The following is a 22,297-nucleotide window of genomic DNA, read 5'->3' on the forward strand; positions in this document are numbered from 1 at the left end:
ACTGAGCAAGAGTACATTAGAGTGTCTAGTTTGAGAAATAGATGCCTCACAAGTCCTCAGCTGGCAGCTTCATTAAATAGTACCCGCAAAGCAACAGTCTCAACGTCAACAGTGAAGAGGCGACTCCGGGATGTTGGCCTTCTAGGCAGAGTTGCAAAGAAAAAGCCATATCTCAGACTGGCCAATAAAAAGAAAAGATTAAGATGGGCAAAAGAACCAAGACACTGGACAGAGGTAAGTTTTATTGCTTCTTTAATCAGGACAACAGTTTTCAGCTGTGCTAACATAATTGCAAAAGGGTTTTCTAATGATCAATTTGCATTTTAAAATGATAAACTTGGATTAGCTAACACAAGAGTGATAGTTGCTGATAATGGGCCTCTGTAAGCCTATGTAGATATTCCATAAAAAATCTGCCGTTTCCAGCTACAATAGCGATTTACAACATTAACAATGGTGGCCCCCGGACCAACTTTGGGAAACACATAGTGGAGCTCCGTGGCATGGTGCTGAATGGACTGCGCCCAACACAGCTGATCTAGTCGTCAGCTATATGATACTTTTTTTAGAATTTTTCCCCCACAGTTAGGTAATCTACAATGCATACAGTTGAAGTCGGAAGTTTACATACACTTAGGTTGGAGTCATTAAAACTCGTTTTTCAACCACTTTCTTGTTAGCAAACTATAGTTTTAGCAAGTCGGTTAGGACATCTACTTTGTGAATGACACAAGTAATTTTTCCAACAATTGTTTACAGGCAGATTATTTCACTTATAATTCACTGTATCACAATTCCAGTGGGTCAGAAGTTTACATACTCTAAGTTGACTGTGCCTTTAAACAGCTTGGAAAATTCCAGAAAATGATGTCATGACTTTAGAAGCTTCTGACAGGCTAATTGACATCATTTGAGTCAATTGGAGGTGTACCTGTGGATGTATTTCAAGGCCTACCTTCAAACTCAGTGCCTCTTTGCTTGACATCATGGGAAAATCAAAAGAAATCAGCCAAGACCTCAGAAGAAAAAAATTGTAGACCTCCACAGGTCTGGCTCATCATTGGGAGCAATTTCCAAACACCTGAAGGTACCACGTTCATCTGTACAAACAATAGCACACAAATACAAACACCATAGGACCACGCAGCTGTCACACCGCTCAGGAAGGAGACGCGTTCTGTCTCCTAGAGATGAAGGTACTTTGGTGCGAAAAGTGCAGATCAATCCCAGAACAACAGCAAAGGATCTTGTGAAGATGATGGAGGAAACAGGTACAAAAGTATCTATATCCACAGTAAAACGAGTCTTATATTGACATAACCTGAAAGGCCGCTCAGCAAGGAAGAAGCCACTGCTCCAAAACCGCCATAAAAAAGCCAGACTACGGTTGGCAACTGGAAATGGGGACAAAGATCATACTTTTTGAAGAAATGTCCTCTGATCTGACGAAACAAAAATAGAACTGTTTGGCCATAATGACCATCGTTATGTTTGGAGGAAAAAGGGGGAGGCTTGCAAGCCGAAGAATACCATCCCAACCGTGAAGCACGGGGGTGGCAGCATCATGTTGTGGGGGTGCTTTGCTGCAGGAGGGACTGGTGCGCTTCACAAAATAGATGGCATCATCAGGAGAAGGGAAAATTATGTGGATATATTGAAGCAACATCTCAAGACATCAGTCAGGAAGTTAAAGCATGGTTGCAAATGGGTCTTCCAAATGGACAATGACCCTAAGCATGCTTTCAAAGTTGTGGCAAACTGGCTTAAGGACAACAAAGTCAAGATATTGCAATGGCCATCACAAAGCCCTGACCTCAATCCTATAGGAAATGTGTGGGCAGAACTGAAAAACTGTGTGTGAACAAGAAGGCCTACAAACCTGACTCAGTTTTACCAGCTCTGTCAGGAGGAATGGGCCATAATTCACCCAACTCTTTGTTGGAAGCTTGTGGAAGGCTACCCGAAATGTTTGACCTAAGTTAAACATTTTAAAGGCAATGCTACCAAATACTAATTGAGTGTATGTAAACTTCTGACCCACTGGGAATGTGATAAAAGAAATAAAAGCTGAAATAAATCATTCTCTCTACTATTATTCTGACATTTCATATTCTTAAAATAAAGTGGTGATCCTAACTGACCTAAGACAGGGAATTTTTACTAGGATTAAATGTCAGGAATTCTCAAAAACTGAGTTTAAATGTAATTGGCTAAGGTGTATGTAAACTTCCGTCTTCAACCCTTTATGAAAATCATATAGGTCTGGCGAAGGGGACAAGAAGTCCCATTGGTGTCTACATCAAAATGTATGGTCTTATTATTAGTAGGCTTTACTTAAATGGTTAAAAAAGTTAACTGACAGTCTACCTCTCCTTGCCTTTCTCATTTCTCTTACCTGTTTAGTGAGGTCAATTCCCTCCACAAGGGCTTCCCTCCACATCATTCAAAAACCCCCAGAAAGTCTTAACTTTATTTCCCTCCTTCCTTCATTTCTATTCCCTAAAATGACCTTGATAGCTCACGACAGTGAATGGCAATGAAGGGCTTCACCACACACACACACACACACACACACACACACACACACACACACACACACACACACACACACACACACACACACACACACACACACACACACACACACACACACACACACACACACACACACAGGCTGTGCAACTAAGCCTGGGGTGCCAATCATTTTGTCCATGCCATTTGTCTTTATTTTCCAGTGGTGGAAAAAGTACTCAATTGTGATACCTGAATAAAAGTAAATGCTATACATCAAATTCCTTATATTTATCAAACCAGACGGGATGATTTTCTCATTTTTTATTTATTTACGGACAGACAGAGGCACACTCCCACACCGAGACATCATTTACAAACACAGTATTTGTGTTGAGTGAGTCCGCCAGATCAGAGGCAGTAGGAATGACAATGTGTTATATTGATAGGTGCTTGAATTCGACCATATTGCTGTCCTGCCTGAGCATTAGAAATGTAACTAGTACTTTTGGGTGTCAGGTAAAATGTATGGGAGTAAAGAGTACATATTTTATTTTGGAATGTAGTGGAGGTAAAGTTGTCAAAAATATAAATAGCAAAGTAAAGTTCTGATACTTTGAACTAATATTTACATTTTGGGGGGTATGTTTACTTAAGTCATTTACCCCACTGTTATTTTCAAAATAAAAATTCTAAACTAAAATCCAATAACAAGGTGTGGAGACCAAACTTATTTGAGAAGAAATAGGGATTTCAAAAAAAAAATTTAAGTGCAAGGGTGCCAATATATTTGGCCACTACTGTAGAAATATCCTTACACCTTTGATTAAAATACCACACACCTTTGCTTTTACCACACAATTCATATCTTTGCTAAAACTAAACTAAAGGTTATATGCCTCCACTTTTCTTTCTCCCGTTTTATTTATTTGAAAAGTTACAAATACATAAGATTAGTCATAAGATTAGCATTGTGGTTAAGGTTAGGGTTGAGGTCAGATATTAAGAAGAGAAATTGTAGAAATAGGCGGGGTTTATGACTTTGACTGTGGTAACTAGTGACGACCTCTTGGCGTAGATAGGTAGCTAATAATCATAAGTAATATGCCTTTTTGTAATTATATTATTCCTAAACCATACCCGAGGAAAAGGCCAAACTCTTTGGCCACGACTTAAAGTAGTGGAACGGTTCTTCTCTACACTAATTCCAAGAGGGTTCCTAAAACCGTTGCACATACTCAAAGAAGCTGGGCTGCTTGTAGCCGGTGTGGCTTTTGGTTGAAGCAGAGACGAAGAGAAAGAGGAAGAGAGCCCAAACTCATCTGAAAATCTGTCTCCCTCCAGCAGGTGGCGTTTTTTCACCGACCAAGGAATTCGTTTTTTTGTATGGAGGTCGATGAGAGAGTGTCGAATTTGATCACCAAAGAAATTCATGGTTTATTTGCTACGTGAGGTTTATTTAATCGAATAGATGTTTCGTAATGCATACGACTGTACTGACATAAGTAGGATACGTGACATCCTGGCAACTGAGAAAGAAACACTTTATATCGGAGTTGTCTCGAGAATGCATATTCATGTTTGAGGCAAGTAGCAAAGCATCTCTCTCTCTCCAATGAATACAGGCGGTTGACGTCAACAACCCTCATCGAATATTTAAGTTAAAGTCCCGACGGGGTGTGGTATATGGCCAATATACCACGGCTAAGGGCTGTTCTTAGGCATGACTCAAAGCCGTGGTATATTAGCCATATACCACAACCCCCCGAGGTGCCTTATTGCTATTATAAAAGTGAATTAGAGCAGGAAAAACACACATTTTGTCACACCCGTTATATATGGTCTGATGTACCACGGCTGTCAGCCAATCAGCATTCAGGGATCGAACCACAGTTTATCATTCAAAATAGGTGAAAATAATTAGATGTATCCACCAATCCAAAGAAAGGATAGGCGGGAGCTAGACGGTTCGCCGTGCCGCTTTGTGGACAACGACTGTCATTGTTAGGGCGGATAGGCAAGTATCTTGTCAGTATATCCATAATCTTTGCTTGAAGAGAGTGTTGTCGGAGAGCAGACTTTCGAAAAGCTTCTGGACAGTGCGAGAGCCATCACGAACAGAAAGGGAAGAGAAAGCATGGCTTTAAACCTTACCATCAACAGTAGCAACCCTCCTTTAGGTAAGCGTGATAGTATTGTTTGCTAGGTAAAGCTAAAATATGGATAAGAATCTTTGGCTAGTAAAAGTAAGCTAGCATGTGTCGTCTGACAGTGAGGGTCCGTGATGACAGTTCATTATAGCTACTGAGAGCTAGCTAGACTTCTGTTGTCGTGACACAATGTCGAAACTATCACCAGGAAGTAAGTAATTATAAATGTTATGTTGGTATTTCATAAAGTAAATTAATCCTAGCTAGTTAGACATTTTATTTTATGTTCTCAATGCATGATGTAACGATAGTCGTTGGAAATGTCTGCTAAATAAGTCACAACACAGCTAACATAGCTAGCTTAATAATGAAGCTACGGTAGATGGGATGTGGACCGACGATGAATATGACGAGATGATCTTTCTGCCCAGAATGCTTCTAGTCATCTTCCCATTAGACAGCTCTGCAAGCGTTGACTTACTGTATGTCAACGCGTTCGTTACTCACGAAATACCTGCCCTGCCTGCAACTATCGTAATTTACTTTTGTTTCGCCCGGTACAGTACCATAAAATATTCACTCCCCTTGACCTCTCCCATATTTTGTTGTTACAGCCGACATTTTTAAATGGATTACATGTATATTTTGTCACTGATCTACACACGATACGCCAACATGTCAACGTGGAATTATATTTTAGAAATGTTTACAAAATAAAGCTGAAATATATTGAATCTATAAGTATTCAACCCCTTTTATGGCAAGCCTAAATAACTTAAGGAGTAAAAAATTGATAAACAAGTCAGATAAATTGCATGGACTAACTGTGTGCAATGGTGTGTAACAGGAGTTTTTTAATGACTACCCCATCTCTGTACTGCACACAAACTCAGCAAAAAAAGGAAGGTCGTCTCACTGTCAACTGCGTTTTTATTTTCAGCAAACTTAACATGTGTAAATATTTGTATGAACATAAGATTCAACAACTGAGACATAAACTGAACAAGTTCACAGACATGTGACTAACAGAAATGGAATAATGTGTCCCTGAACAAAGGGGGGGTTCAAAATCAAAAGTAACAGTCAGGATCTGATGTGGCCACCAGCTGCATTAAGTACTGCATTGCATCTCCTCCTCATGGACTGCACCAGATTTGCCAGTTCTTGCTGTGAGACGTTACCCCACTCTTCCACCAAGGCACCTTCCCGGACATTTCTGGGGGGAATACAATGACAACAAAGCTCAGTCCGATGATGCTGTGACACACCGCCCCAGACCACGACGGACCCTCCACCTCCAAATCGATCCCGCTCCAGAGTACAAGCCTCGGTGTAACGCTCATTCCTTCAATGATAAACGCGAATCTGACCATCACCCCTAGTGAGACAAAACCGCGACTCATCAGTGAAGAGCAGTTTTTGCCAGTCCTGTCTGGTCCAGCGACGTTGGGTTTGTGCCTATGGGCGACATTGTTGCCTGTGAAGACCTGCCTTAAAACAGGCCTACAAGCCCTCAGTCCAGCCTCTCTCAGCCTATTGCGGACAGCCTGAGCACAGATGGAGGTATTGTGCGTTCCTGGTGTAACTTGGGCAGTTGTTGTTGCCATCCTGTACCTGTCCCACAGGTGTGATGTTCAGATGTACCGAACCTGTGCAGGTGTTGTTACACATGGTCAGCCACAGTAAGGATGATCAGCTGTCCGTCCTGTCTCCCTGTAGCGCTGTCTTAGGCGTCTCACAGTATGGACATTGCAATTTATTGCCCTGGCCACATCTGCAGTCTTCATGCCTCCTTGCAGCATTCCTAAGGCACGTTTACACAGATGAGCAGGGACCCTAGGCATCTTTCTTTTGGTGTTTTTCAGAGTCACTAGAAAGGCCTCTTTAGTGTCCTAATTTTTCATAACTGTGACCTTAATTGCCTACCATCTGTAAGCTGTTAGTGTCTTAACGACCGTTCCACAGGTGCATGTTCATTAATTGTTTATGGTTCATTGAACAAGCATGGGAAACAGTGTTTAAACCCTTTACAATGAAGATCTGTGAAGTTATTTTGACTTTTTTTTTACAAATTGTCTTTGAAAGACAGGGTCCTGGAAAGGGGCCGTTTTCTTTTTTTTGATGAGTTTACAATTATCTGTAAGGTCCTTCAAAGTCGAGCAGGGAATTTCAAGCACAGATTCAACCACAAACACCAGGGAGGTTTTCAATGCCTGGCAAAGAAGGGCACCAATTGGTAGGTGGGGGGAAAAAAAGAATATCCCTTTTGAGCATGGTGAAGTTACTAATTATACTTTGGATGATGTCTCAATACACCCAGTCACTACAAAGACACAGGCGTCCTTCCGAACTCAGTTGCCGGAGAGGAAGGAAACTGCTCAGGGTTTTTACCATGAGACCAATGGCGACTGGCTGTAATAGGAGAACTGAAAATGGATCAACAACATTGTAGTTACTACGCAATACTAACCTCATTGAGAGAGTGAAAAGAAGGGAGCCTGTACATAATACATATTCCAAAACATGCATCCTGTTTGCAATAAGGCAGTAAAGTAATACTGCAAGAAATAAATGTACTATCAAAAGGAAAAAAATGTAATGTATTGTTTTTGGACCGGAAAACAGTTGAAGTCAGAAGTTTACGTACACCTTAGCCAAATACATTTAAACTCAGTTTGACAATTCCTGACATTTAATCCAAGTAAAAATTCCCTGTCTTAGGTCAGTTAGGATCACCACTTTATTTTAAGAATGTGAAATGTCAGAATAATAGTAGAGGGAATGATTTATTTCAGCTTTTATTTATTTCATCACATTCCCAGTGGGTCAGAAGTTTACATATACAAATTGAGTGTATGGTAGCGTTTGCCTTAAACAATTTAAACTTGGGTCAAACGTTTCACATTGCCTTCCACAAGCTTCCCACAATAAGTTGGGTGAATTTTGGCCCATTCTTCCTGACAGAGCGGGTGTAACTGAGTCAGGTTTGTAGGCCTTCTTGTTCACACACGGTTTTTCAGTTCTGCCCACACATTTCCTATAGGATTGAGGTCAGGGCTTTGTGATGGCCATTGCAATATCTTGACTTTGTTGTCCTTAAGCCAGTTTGCCACAACTTTGGAAGTATGCTTGTGGTCATTCTTCATTTGGAAGAACCATTTGCAACCATGCTTTAACTTCCTGACTGATGTCTTGAGATGTTGCTTCAATATATCCACATAATTTTCCCTTCTCCTGATGATGCCATCTATTTTGTGAAGTGCACCAGTCCCTCCTGCAGCAAAGCACCCCCACAACATGATGCTGCCACCCCCGTGCTTTACGGTTGGGATGGTGTTCTTCGGCTTGCAAGCCTCCCCCTTTTTCCTCCAAACATAACGATGGTCATTATGGCCAAACAGTTCTATTTGTGTTTCGTCAGATCAGAGGACATTTCTCCAAAAAGTACGATCTTTGTCCCCATTTCCAGTTGCAAACCGTAGTCTGGCTTTTTTATGGCGGTTTTGGAGCAGTGGCTTCTTCCTTGCTGAGCGGCCTTTCAGGTTAAGTCGATATAGGACTCGTTTTACTGTGGATATAGATACTTTTGTACCTGTTTCCTCCATCTTCACAAGGTCCTTTGCTGTTGTTCTGGGATTGATTTGCACTTCTCGCACCACAGTACGTTCATCTCTAGGAGACAGAATGCGTCTCCTTCATGAGCTGTATGACGGCTGTGTGGTCCTATGGTGTTTATACCTGCGTACTATTGTTTGTACAGATGAACGTGGTACCTTCAGGCGTTTGGAAATTTCTCCCAAGGATGAACCAGACTTGTGGAGGTCTACCATTTTTTTCTGAGGTCTTGGCTGATTTCTTTTGATTTTTCCCGTGATGTCAAGCAAAGAGGCACTGAGTTTGAAGGTAGGCCTTGAAATACATCCACAGGTACACCTCCAATTGACTCAAATGATGTCAATTACCCTATCAGAATCTTCTAAAGCCATGACATCGTTTTCTGGAATTTTCCAAGCTGTTTAAAGGCACAGTCACCTCGTATGTAACTTCTGACCCACTGAAATTAAGTGATTAAGTGAAATAATCTGCCTGTAAACAATTGTTGGAAAAATTACTTGTTTTATGCACAAAGTAGATGTCCTAACCGACTTGCTAAAACTATAGTTTGTTAACAAGAAATTTGTAGAGTGGTTGAAAAAAAAATATTTTTAATGACTCCAACCTATGTGTATGTAAACTTCCGACTTCAACTGTAGGTACCTCAGGTGCATATTTGGTGAGTAAATGGCTATCTGGTTAATTAAAACATTTGCGAAATGTTTCTTGCAAGGTCATAAGATGGCTGCATCTTAAGTCATTTTCACACATGGTTCAAGATGATCCAGCCACCCTAATCATAGACTGTTCTCTCTGCTACCGCACGGCAAGCGATACCTGAGTGCCAAGTCTAGGTCCAGAAGGTTTCTTAACAGCTTCTACCCCCAAGCCCTGAGACTGCTAATCAAATGGCTATCCGGACTATTTGCATTGACTCCCCCCCCGTCCATTTTTACACAGCTGATCCTCACTGTTTTAGTATCTATGCATAGGTATTAAGTGACTATCTACATGTACAGTAGCAGTCAAAAGTTTGGACATCTACTCATAAGAGTTTTCTGTATCTTTATTTTTTTTTCTACATTGTAGAATAATAGTGAAGACATCAAAACTATGTAAACACGTGGAATCATGTAGTAACCAAAAAAGCTTCTCCTGGAATGCTTTTTTTGAGATTCTTCAAAGTATCCACCCTTTGCCTTGATGACAGCTTTGCACACTCTTGGCATTCTCTCAACCAGCTTCATGTGGTAGTCACCTGGAATGCATTTCTACACACAAGGTGTTTCTTGTTAAAAGTTCATTTGTGGAGTTCCTTTCCTCCTTAATGTGTTCGAGGCAATCACTTGTGTTGTGACAAGGTAGGGGTGGTATACAGAAGATTGCCCTATTTGGTAAAAGACCAAGTCCATATTATGACAATAACAGCTCAAATAAGCAAAGAGAAATAACAGTCCATCATTACTTTAAGACATGTCAGTCAATCTGGAAAATGTCAAGAACTTTGTTTTTTAAAGTGCAGTCACAAAAACCACTAAGCGCTGTGATGAAACCGGCTCTCATGAGGACCGCCACAGGAAAGGAAGACCCAGAGTTACCTCTGCTGCAGAGGATAAGTTCATTAGAGTTAACTGAACCTCAGATTGCAGCCCAAATAAGTGCTTCAGAGTTCAAGTATCAGACACATCTCAACATCAACTGTTCAGAGGAGACTGCGTGAATCAGGCCTTCATGGTCGAATTGCTGCAAAGAAACCACTACTAAAGGACACCAATAAGAAGAAGAGACTTGCTTTGTCCAAGAAACAAAAGCAATGGACATTAGACCGGTGGAAATCTGTCCTTTGGTCTGAGTCCAAATGTGAGATTTTTGGTGTGGGGTTGCTTTGCTGGTGACACGGTCAGTTACTTATTTCGAATTCAAGGCACACTTAACCATCATGGCTACCACAGCATTCTTCAGTGATTCGCCAGTCCCATTAAGCGCAAACCAGATGCGATATCATTTGTTTTTCAAAAGGAAATGACCCAAAACACACCTCCAGTCTAAGGGCTATTTGACCAAGGAGAGTGATGGTGCTGCATCAGATGACCTGGCTTCCACAATCACCCGACCTCAACCCAATTGAGATGGTTTGGGATGAGTTGGACCGCAGAGTGAAGGAAAATCAGTCAACAAGTGCTCAGCATATGTGGGAACTCCTTCAAGACTGTTGGAAAAGCATTCCAGGTGAAGCTTTTTTGTTTACTACATGATTCCATATGTGTTATTATAGTTTATCTTCACTATTATTCTACAATATATAAAAAATAAATACCCTTGAATGAGTAGGTGTGTCCAAACTTTTGACTGGTACTCTACATATTACATCAATTACCTTGACTAACCTGTGGCCCCGCACATTGACTCGTTAGCCCCTGTATATAGCCTCGTTACTCTTATTTTTTAACTTTAGTTAGTAAATATTTTCTTAACGGCATTGTTGGTTAAGCTTGTAATAAGCACTTCACGGTAAGGTCTACACCTGTTGTATTCGCATGTGACAAAGTTGATTTGAGTCTATATTTTGCTTTGGATAGTTGCTGTCATGGCGTTAGCAATAATAACTTGCTGATGCAAATGACATGAGACCAGCTGGAAATACTTTAACTGGTTTATGCATTCGAATCAGAATTTTTGCATGTATAATTTATCATTGACCTGTTGATGGGAAGTTATTCACAGTTCAAAGCTGTTGAGTACACAAAAACAACCGAAACCACTCTTGTGACTTTTGTCACAGAACAAGTTTGGCAAGTTTCTTAAGTATGCATACTAGCTAGTCTAAAATGCCAAACACAAGCATTCTGGATGATATCATAATCATGTTTGTTTCCAACATTTAGGGTTGTTTTTCATCAAGAAGTCAGTTCTGCTTCGTGTTTTGTTTCCTTGCCATGATGCTAACGAGGATTGTGATACTGGTATTGTCCCGGCCCTAGTTGACAGTTGACAGACTTTTGTCAATTAGACCGACCGCCTCAATTCGGTCTTATGTAGCAACATTTTAAATCTTGTTTCTTTTTTTTACATTGGGTAAAAGTAGATTCAGATCAACAAAATGGTATATCATACACTGCAGTTGAGGAACAATGGGAAAGTAATTCTGATTTCAAAGGTAATGAACCCTCCTTTTGATAAAAATGGACCTTGAATGTTTTGGTATGCCTACTGGAGAGCTCTTCTTTGTCTACACCTATTAAGTCGTTTTAGGTAGGTAGGTAAACAGTAAACCACAATCCTTACCCATACCTACAGTACGAACGCATTGTCATAGCTAGCCACCATGCATGTAACGCTGGAGTATGAATCTGCAGGTAGCTAAAGTTAACCAACTAGGTTCATTGTTAACTAGCTAGCTAACATTAGGCTATAACTAGCAATGCAAATGGATTTCTGAGAAATAATATTACTACTAGATCATGTAATGTTAGCTAGCGAGCCAGCAAGCTAATGTTCGCTTGCTTGCTAACAGTACGCTTTAACTTGCAAGGAAAACAACTTTCTGACAAAATTAGAAATGTATAATATCTTAAAATGTAGTTAGACTCTTACCCATATACATGGATGAATACTTCACAGCAGCGTGTCTTTTCCGGGCAGCAATTTTGAGCGCAGTAGCAACACTTTTATAGTTTTCCATGGCTAATGTTATATTTTTCAAAAAAGCTGCGGTAGCAAGGATTGTCTACACATACTGAGCAGCTAATGTTATAGACAGTGTTGCCAACAAATTTTCAGGGTAAGTTGCTAGAGGCAGGTTGATTTGTTGCTAAAAGTTGCTAAATGACGTTGTGATGTTATTGCGTGATAACGTAAAACTGCGTCATTACGTAGAATACACAATAACGTTACTCAAATTGACTTGCCACCTCCGCAAAAAATATGATTTGACATTTGTTCAGGTACAGACTGCCACTCTTTTTTTTACTTCTGGCTGTACAATTCTGATTGAGACATGTTGATTGATGTTGTAAGTTCTGTTCAAGATCAAACATTCGTGACCAACTATATTCATTGGGTTTGGCTTGTCGAACTCGTGCTGCTGCAGTCAGCCAACAATGATTTGCAATTTACTGAAATTGCTGCTGGCCTGCTGCTGCCTGTGCACGAGCCGAGCGCCTGCTGCTGACGTCACTCACAATGCACTTTCGCAGCCAGGCACGTGTGTTGTGACTGAGTGTGTGACAGAGAAAATCATATTTGTGTCATTTAGAGGGAAAATGCATGTATTTTAGCGTTTGAGTCACTTTTCAAAAGTTGCTAAAAGTTCAAAATACATTTTTAAAAGTAGCTAAATTTGTTGCTCGGTGCTGTTTAAAAAAAAAAAAAAAAAAAGTTGCCAGGGTAGTCTGAAAAGTTGCTAAATCTAGCAACAAAATTGCTAAGTTTGCATCACTGGTTATAGACAGAAGCGCGCTACATGGCAGACCAATCCGAACTCATCTCTAGGCATGTCCAGCCTATCCATTAGCACAGCCAGTCATGGCTATCGGGAAGGTTCCTGTCCTTTTCTGTGGCTAAACCTACTAGGCTCGTAATTTTAACAATTTGTATTTATAGATGCCATACAAGTGTGTTAACTTTCACGTGCCTTAATAACATGTCCCAGAAGGCATTTCTGCCAAAAAAAACACTCATGCCTCTCCTGCCAAGTAGTGACTTCTTGAAACGGGTCACATATTGGCTTTGGGTGTCATCATTGTCTGGCGCACAACAATGTGAGAACATAACGTTTTGTGTGTTTTAGAACTTGCTTAGTCTCGTAACTAAGGGTTATGAAATCCACACACACACTTTCCACTTTATATTTAAGGCACTCTGTCAAGTAATGGATTCATGATAGGACGGGTGAGGTCTTTAAATTCCAATTACATTGATTACTTTATTTGCCTGCAGGGGCGCTGTTGGCAGCCGAGCATGTGAAGGGCAGCGTGAACTTGTCTGTGGATGAGGGCAAAGACAACAAGCTCCATGTCTCAGAGTGAGTACACAACAACCACAACACCTAGCAATGGCTTTTTCTATACAAATGTTCTCATGACAATGTGTCATTGATGTGTGAAGAGAGAGTAAAGGATTTGTTACGTTTTAGGTTCAGCTACTTGACACTGTTTAGTGTTTTGCAAAAGTACCAATAGTGACTAGGCCTATATAAGGATGTTTTATAAGGCACTGACTGTGCAATAATCAAGCTTTTTGTCTGGCTGACAGTGGTTATTCTCCCCCTCTCTCCCACAGGTCAGTGCAGTTCAGCGACGTGAACTCCATCACTCGCTACCTTGCCCGTGTGACTCCCACTCTGAGCTTGTACGGCTCCAACATGCTGGAACAAACTGAGGTGACAGACTAGCACTGCCACACTGATTCCCAAGTGCTTGGGCTTGCCTAAGATTTACCCAGCATTATTAGCTGTGTTATGGCTACTCAACTCAGAGCTTGGAGGCCCCACTAAATACATTTTTTCTCAATTTTCATCATATCCAATTGGTAGTCCCGTACAGACTCAGGAGAGGCGAAGGTCCTCTGAAACAGAACCCCGCCAAGCCGCATCGCTTCTTGACACAATGCACACTTAACCCAGAATCCAGCCACACCAATGTGTCGGAGGAAACACTGTACACCTGGCGACCATGTCAGCGTGCATGCGCCCGGCCCACCACAGGAATTACTAGAGCGCGATGGGACAAGGACATCCCTGCCGGCCAAACCCTCCCCTAACCCAGACGACGCTGGGCCAATTGTGCGTCGCCTCATGAGTCTCCCAGTCGCTTCCGGCTGAGACTACAGCCCGGGTCTGTAGTAACGCAGCTAGCACTGCGATGCAGTGCCTTAGACCGCTGCACCACTCGGGAGGCCCTCACTAAATTAATTAATTCAGCCATTCACTGCTATTCAATGGATCAACTTATTATTACTTGAGTCTTATCAGTTGCAATGCAGCTATATCTAAGGCATTTCAGATTGTGTGCCATTCGGTCCCCTCCCCTCCTTACTATTGCTCAACCTGTCTCTTTTTTTCAATACCCTCCCCTTCATCCCCTCCTCTGTCTCTCTCCAGGTGGACCACTGGCTGGAGTTCAGTGCACGGCGCGTGTGTGGCCAGTCGGGCCTAACCACAGCCCTGGAGGAGCTGGACAAGGCCTTGGCTCTGCGCACATTCCTGGTGGGCCACAGCCTGACTCTGGCCGACCTCTGTGTGTGGGCCGCGCTCAAAGGTCAGTCAGTCCCAGTGACCCAGCTGACCCTAGTGGGCGTCTAACTATATAACCGAAGATGGATGGGGTCTTGTCTCTGACTATGATTCAATTATATGACATGCAATTTTATCAAATCGATTACCTAACGTTTAATTGATTACGTGTTTTAATTAAACCATTAATAATCTGGGGCACCACGGAAGCATTAAGTAATATAGAGCGGTTATCTCCCGAATTCACACTCTTAAAGATCTGACGATCTTTTATATCAGTAGCAGTCAATTATTAATTGTCACCTCGATTGGTCTCATTCTGATTATCTGCACGAACCCTGGCTAACAAGTTGAATCAGCAATACACAAATTGGCTTAATTATTTATTTACTAAATACCTAAATAATCACACAGAATTACACATACAGATCTTCATTGTAAAGGGTTTAAACCCTGTTTTCCATGATTGTTCAATGAACCATAAACAATTAATGAACATGCACCTGTTGAGCGGTCGTTAAGACACTAACAGCTTACAGACGGTAGGCAATTAAAGTCACAGTTATGAAAAATTAGGACACTAAAGAGGCCTTTCTAATGACTCTGAAAAACACCAAAAGAAAGATGCCCAGGGTCCCTGCTCATCTCTGTGAACGTGCCTTAGGCATGCTGCAAGGAGGCATGAGGACTGCAGATGTGGCCAGGGCAATAAATTGCAATGTCCGTACTGTGAGACGCCTAAGACAGCGCTACAGGGACAGCTGATCGTTCTCGCAGTGGCAGACCACGTGTAACAACACCTGCACAGAATCGGTACATCTGAACATCACACCTGCGGGACAGGTACAGGATGGCAACAACAACTGCCCGAGTTACACCAGGAATGCACAATCCCTCCATCAGTGCTCAGACTGTCCGCAATAGGCTGAGAGAGGCTGGACTGGGGGCTTGTGGGCCTGTTGTAAGGCAGGTCCTCACCAGTCATCACAGGCAACAACGTCGCCTATGGGCACAAACCCACCGTCGCTGGACCAGACAGGACTGTCAAAAAGTGGTCTTCACTGACGAGTGGCGGTTTTGTCTCACCAGGGGTGATGGTCGGATTCGCGTTTATCTTTGAAGGAATGAGCGTTACACTGAGTCTTGTACTCTGGAGCAGGATAGATTTGGAGGTGGAGGGTCCGTCGTGGTCTGGGGCAGTGTGTCACAGCATCATTGGACTGAGCTTGTTGTCATTGCAGGCAATCTCAACGCTGTGCTTTACAGGGAAGACCTCCTCCCTCATGTGGTACCCTTCCTGCAGGCTCATCCTGACATGACCCTCCAGCATGACAATGCCACCAGCCATACTGTTCGTTCTGTGCGTGATTTCCTGCAAGACAGGAATGTCAGTGTTCTGCCATGGATAGCGAAGAGCCCGGATCTCAATCCCATTGAGCACGTCTGGGACCTGTTGGATCGGAGGGTGAGGGCTAGGGCCATTTCCCCCCAGAAATGTCCGGGAACTTGCAGGTGCCTTGGTGGAAGAGTGGGGTAACATCTCCAGCAAGAACTGGCAAATCTGGTGCAGTCCATGAGGAGGAGATGCAATGCAGTACTTAATGCAGCTGGTGGCCACATCAGATCCTGTTACTTTTGATTTTTAACCCCCCTTTGTTCAGGGACACATTATTCCATTTCTGTTAGTCACATGTCTGTGAACTTGTTCAGTTTAGGTCTCAGTTGTTGAGTCTTATTATGTTCATACAAATATTTACACATGTTAAGTTTGCTGAAAATAAACGCAGTTGACAGTGAGAGGACCTTCCTTTTTTTGCTGAGTTTATGATCTGTCCTGTCATAAAAAGCCCCTAGCTGGCTAACCTGATATGATGGCTGGTTACACAAAGGAAGGGGGTTGGGTTTCAATGAAAGAGAGGGAAGACAAAGGGATTGGGTCTCTATTGGACCTTGAGAAGCTATCATACCATAAATACAGAATCTTATGCATTCTAAGAACCGCCCATTCGGAAAAGGAAAATGCAATATATTTATTTACTCTGAGCTGCGCTTCGATAGATGGGTCGAAGATGGAAGACTGGTTCACCAAGCAGAGATCGCCATTGTCCTTTTTGAAGAATCTTTCTGGTCGTGGTGTTGTAGAGCAGATGCGTTAAAGTACCCTGTCGTTATTAGGAGATTGTCTGTCCTTTCTTAGGCCATGTACGTTTACAGCTGCAGCCGATACCTCCTAGACGTTGAGTTATCACTTCTTCTTTAGGGAATAATCATTCAATCATTCATACCAAGTTGCCACAATCAGCTCTCACTGTATTCTGGCTGGTCTAGTTGAAATTAACCATTTCTGTGTGGTGATCGTCAGCTCCACGTTGAGATTCGCCCTTTTAAATGTTAGGACAGCAGTTATAACATTTCATGGAACTAAATGTCAATATCTTTAGTTTTGTATTTGAAATTAGCCCTTTCAAACGTATGGACACCAGTCCTCATGTCATCGGGAACTGAGGTTGACTCCTGTCAATGGCTTTTGTACTGCGGGAGAGAAGGGTGTGTTTCATAGTTCTCAACCAATGTCTGTTCACTTGAGCGTGGCCACTGAGTGAGCATAAGTTTACTTATGAAAACAATTCTCTCATTTAGAAGCTAAAATCACATTTCATCTTCTCACAGAGTTTCATATTTAAATTGCACAACAATTCCATGTGAATCTAACGAGAATGTGTTGATTTTCCAAGATACAATTTGTCGTCATATCATCAGATATAATGTTCCAGACAACAACTGATCTGACATCATATTCTTTAAGTACCAACGGACACTTTCAACTGGTTGAGAAAGGGAAATATTGTTCCATTCCCCAACCTTTTGATGATACCGTACTTTGTGGTAACACAGGGATTTCCAAGAGTCCATTCTGTAGAGTGGAGAGAAAAGGGGGAAAGGTTATTTATGGGGGGGGTCATAAACCTCACCCAACAGGGCAACGTCACGACAGTGTAGACAGTCATACATAATAGCGCAGGCAAATATACATAGTGTAGTTTCTAAGATGCACACTATTTAGATGCACCTTGTACTAGATGCACAGAGCTATATTGATAACATCTATCTGATGTAGAGGGGTCGAGGCTAGGCATTGATTTTGGACTTGACAGTTGTATGTTCTCTCTCTTTCTCTCTTACACACTCACACGTGTGTCCGTACAGGTAGCTACGAGTGGCAGTCAATCCAGAAGCAGGCGGGGGCGTTCTCTCACGTGGCTCGCTGGTTTTCCTTCCTGGGCTCCCAGGTGCCCTTTACTGCAGTGGGCAACAAGTATGCCAACAGCAAGGCCACTCCTCGCAAGTCCGATGTAAGTAACACAATTGCCAACGGTAAACTCGCTGTATGTCTCCTCTTTGCATTGGAAATAATGGATTTCTGTCTGTAAATCCAATGTAAAGAGTGGAGTCCTAGCTTGAAATCTGCACACTTCACACAAACTTACACTTAAATCAAGCATGCATGCATTCCCAAATCCATCTGACTGTATCCTCCTCTCTGTGTCCCTACTCTCTGAGGAACAGGAGAAGAAGCAGGACTTGGGCAAGTTTGTGGAATTGCCAGGAGCCGAGATGGGAAAAGTGGTGGTTCGCTTCCCCCCTGAGGCCAGCGGGTGAGTGTCACCACTTGGCAAAAAAACAACAGTGTTGTGTTCAGTAGGAACAAACAGGAGAATGTATTTTTAACATTTTAAAAGGGGAAATGTATAGCTATTACTTGTATTAATATTTCTATTCCTCTCTCTCTCAGGTACCTGCACATTGGCCACGCCAAGGCTGCCCTGCTCAACCAGCACTACCAGGTGACATTCAAGGGCAAGCTCATCATGCGCTTCGACGACACCAACCCTGAGAAGGAGAAGGAGGACTTTGAGAAGGTATTCCCCCAAATGTCCCTATTTTCTTTTGGTTAACTAAATTGTTTCATATCAGTTATTTTCTCTTGATTTATAAACCATCAAGTGTGAAAATACTGTCTACATGCACGTTGAAGAATTGCTTACACATTGAGGCAATATAGCTACAACACATTTGAGAAAATCTCCTCCATGCTGATACAGGGTGGTATTTAGGGTTGGGCGATATTACGATAGCATCGACGATGATTTACAGCCTCGTTGATGGTGACAACATCGTGATGGGACAGGCGATCATTTAGTGTTTAGCCTATTAGAACTTGAATTGGTCTGCGCAGTAAAGAACGGAGCCTCGTAGTGCACAGCAGGGCAGCACACATAGGCTATAGCAAATAGGAAAATTACTATTTCAATAAATATGTTATTGAAATAGTTATTGAATATGTTATCCAGACGGAGCGGAGAAATCCACCAAAGCTGTCGGATGCATTATCAGTCTTAGGCTATATATAGCCTAAACCTAACCTAATAATTTTTTTTATTATAATGGACACTCCTTAACTATCTTTTCTCTAGCTGTTTTAAAAAACGTGGCCTATATTATCTTCTCTCTTAATTTGACTTTGGGCTACAGGCTACGCTTTTATTGTTTTATGCATGGCTTTCTCCTGATCAAACAATGAATGTAACGGAGTTCCATCTGTTGTTTGACAAGCCTAAAAACGTAAAGTAGCCATGGGACTAATAATAAGAGATGACAAACAATATCAATAGCCTATAGAAAAATCTAATTCCAAGTTTATTCAAGTTTAAGCAAAATGATTCATGCGGCCTATACAATCCGTCCATGCGAGGGTGAAAACCAAATGGCCAATAACCTATCCTCCTACTTGGCTCATCATAAAAGCTAAGTTAACTCTTAAGGATCTGCCCCTTTTTTCAATTTTTTTTGCCTAAAATGACAGATATGCATATTATTGGTACCACTTGAAAGGAAACACTTTCAAGTTTGTGGAAATGTGAAAGGAATGTAGGAGAATATAACATAATAGATCTGGTAAAAGATAATACGAGGAAAAGAAATAACCATTTTTTTTGTACGATCTTTGAAATGCAAGAGAAAGGCCATCATGTATTATTCCAGCCCAGGTGCAAAGTTTTAGACTGATCCAATGAACCATTGCATTTCTGTTCAAAATGTTGTATCAAGTCTGCCCAAATGTGCCTAATTTGTTTATTATTAACTTTTCATGTTCAAAATTGTGCACTCTCCTCAAACAATAGCATGGTATTATTTCACTGTAATAGCTTCTGTAAATTGGACAGTGCTTTTAAATTAACAAGAATTTAAGCTTTCTGCCAATATCAGATATGTCTATGTCCTGGGAAATTTTCTTGTTACTTACAAACCTCATGCTAATCGCATTAGCCTAAGTTAGCTCAACCGTCCTGTGGAAGGGACACCGATCCCGAAGAGGTTTATAGCCTAATCCTATAGGCTATTTTCAATCACGGCTTTATGAGAGATGGAACAAACAATATTGTTTATTTACTATTATTTTATGAGGCAAATAAAGCAATTATTATCCAGTTCTGAATACAGTAGACTGCTTCTATCCAGCCCATGATGTATAACCTACTTACCAGACTGTCACTGCGCCATCATGTGCGCCCCACTAAGACAAACATTCATGCAGAAGCTGTTTCATGCAGAAGCTCCTCCACAAGAAAGGAATATTAAAAAATGATGTGCCGGCACTTAGCCTGGGCAGAGGCTATCGACAACGTTAGGATTCATCCAGTTCATTCGTTTTTGGGTAATAGACCAACTGGCGTTTTTAGGTGAGTTTTGGGGGAGGGGTTGGCCAATAAGAGGCGATAACAGAGATAGATATATAGATATCTATATATCTATCTCAATGCTTTCTGGGTCCATAATCACAATAGGACAAAGGTTGACATCGCCCAACCCAAGTGCTATTCTGACCTGAGATCCTTGTGCCTTACTCAAATGTTCGTAGAAGTCTCCATTGACATCAATCTGAAAGTGTGCGTTTCACATGTTTATTTAAACTCAGAATTGAACTCTGATGGCATGTTTCCACCGTAAGAATTGCTTGGCCTAAAGACAGACTTTTGTGTTTCCATCTCTGAGTATAACTGGCCTGAAAAAAGACTTGGTGTGCCTTGGACTTTTCGGGGCTGCTTTGAAGTGATGCAATGCAAGTGGTTGTAATGAAACCCCTGAAAACTCTATCCACCTGTTCCCTCTGTTTTATCATAGGTGATCCTGGAGGACGTGGCCATGCTGCAGATCAAGCCTGACCAGTTCACCTACACCAGCGACCACTTCCCTCGCATCCAGGGCATGGCGGAGCAGCTGCTGAGGGAGGGCAAGGCCTATATCGATGACACACCCCCAGAGCAGATGAAGGCGGCAAGGGAACAGCGCACCGAGTCCCGCCACCGCAGCAACTGTAAGGGGAATAGGAGTGGAGCAATGGCTGAATTCCAACATCACCCTTAATCCGTAGGCCCTGTTAGATCTGAAACGATTTGATAGTTGTAGCCACGTGGCGTAATTTCACAGGGCATGTGGAAGTAATTATGATAACCGCAACACTCATTGTTTTCACTCATTGCATCTTCACCCCTTTCTCGCTCTCCCCCAGCGGTGGAGCAGAACCTGAAGATGTGGGAGGAGATGAAGGCGGGCACGGAGTATGGCCAGACGTGCTGCATGCGGGCCAAGATTGACATGGCCTCCAACAACGGCTGCATGCGCGACCCCACCCTCTACCGCTGTAAGAATGCCCCCCACCCCCGCACTGGCAGCACCTACAGGTAGGGGGACACGGCATGCTACCATCTTTTTTTTTTAATGGAATTAATGCACTTTTTAAAATTATTTAGCCTAATGCACTAGCAAATAAAGGATTTCTGTTGATATTTTTACATAGTCTTAAGGACAGGTTTTGCAATACCAAAAAAATCTAATCAAATCAAACTTTATTTGTCACATTAGCTGAAAAACAAGGTGTAGACCTTCCTGTGAAATGCTTACTTACAAGCCCTTAACCAACAATGCAGTTCAAGGAAGTGATAAGAAGATATTTACCAAATAAACTAAAGTAAAAAGTATCACAAAATATCGAGCTTATATACAGGGGAGGGGGTACTTGTACCGAGTCAATGTGCAGGGGTACAGGTTAGTCGAGGTAATTTGTACATGCAGGTAGGGGTATAGTGACTGCATAGATGATAAGCAGGGAATAGCAGCAGTGTAAAAACAAATGGTGGGGGGGTCAAACGGAATAGTCCGGTGGCCATTTGATTAATTGTTCAGCAGTCAATCACCACCATCCGGAGACACCTGAAACCCCACCTCTTTTAAGGAATACCTGGGATAGGATTAAGTAATCCTTGTAACCCCCCTCCCCCCCCAAAAATATATAGATGTACTATTGTCAAGTGGTTGTTCCACTGGATATCATAAGGTGAATGCAGCAATTTGTAAGTCGCTCTGGATAAGAGTGTCTGCTAAATGACGTAAATGTAAAATGTCTTATGGCTTGGGGGTAGAAGCTGTTAAAGAGCCTTTTAGTCCTAGACTTGGCACTCTGGTACCGCTTGTCATGAGGTAGCAGATAGAACAGTTTGACTTGGGTGACTGGAGTCTTGGGACAATTTTTAGGGCCTTCCTGTGACACTGCCTGATTTTTAGAGGTCCCGAATGGCATGAAGCTTGTCCCCAGGGATGTACTGGGCTGTCGCACTACCCTCTGTAGTGCCTTGCGGTCGGAGGCTGAGCAGTTGCCATACCAGGCGGCGATGCAGCCTGTCAGGATGCTCTCGATGGTGCAGCTGTAGAACTTTCTGGGGACCCATGCCAAATATTTTCCGTCTCCTGA

General features: G+C 42.1%; 1 protein-coding gene across 5 annotated transcripts in view; it reads left to right on the top strand.

Annotated features, from left to right (window-relative positions):
• Positions 1-4,407: 4,407 nt before the first annotated feature.
• Positions 4,408-22,297, top strand: part of LOC106561878 (bifunctional glutamate/proline--tRNA ligase) — a 58,783-nt gene continuing 40,893 nt past the window's right edge. For 4 of the 5 annotated variants that reach the window (XM_014126152.2, XM_014126154.2, XM_014126155.2 and 1 more), the window contains exons 1-9: positions 4,408-4,691; positions 13,194-13,278; positions 13,536-13,635; positions 14,356-14,512; positions 17,695-17,840; positions 18,055-18,143; positions 18,281-18,407; positions 20,671-20,863; positions 21,059-21,230. In XM_014126152.2, the coding sequence (XP_013981627.1) occupies positions 4,649-4,691; positions 13,194-13,278; positions 13,536-13,635; positions 14,356-14,512; positions 17,695-17,840; positions 18,055-18,143; positions 18,281-18,407; positions 20,671-20,863; positions 21,059-21,230 (1,112 nt within the window). In that variant the 5' untranslated portion in view covers positions 4,408-4,648. Of the gene's footprint in view, positions 4,692-4,771; positions 4,873-13,193; positions 13,279-13,535; positions 13,636-14,355; positions 14,513-17,694; positions 17,841-18,054; positions 18,144-18,280; positions 18,408-20,670; positions 20,864-21,058; positions 21,231-22,297 lie in introns of those variants that run through there. The other variant, XM_045688932.1, reaches the window with a different exon arrangement.

Source organism: Salmo salar, chromosome ssa11 (genome assembly GCF_905237065.1).
Source record: "Salmo salar chromosome ssa11, Ssal_v3.1, whole genome shotgun sequence".
NCBI lineage: Eukaryota > Metazoa > Chordata > Actinopteri > Salmoniformes > Salmonidae > Salmo > Salmo salar.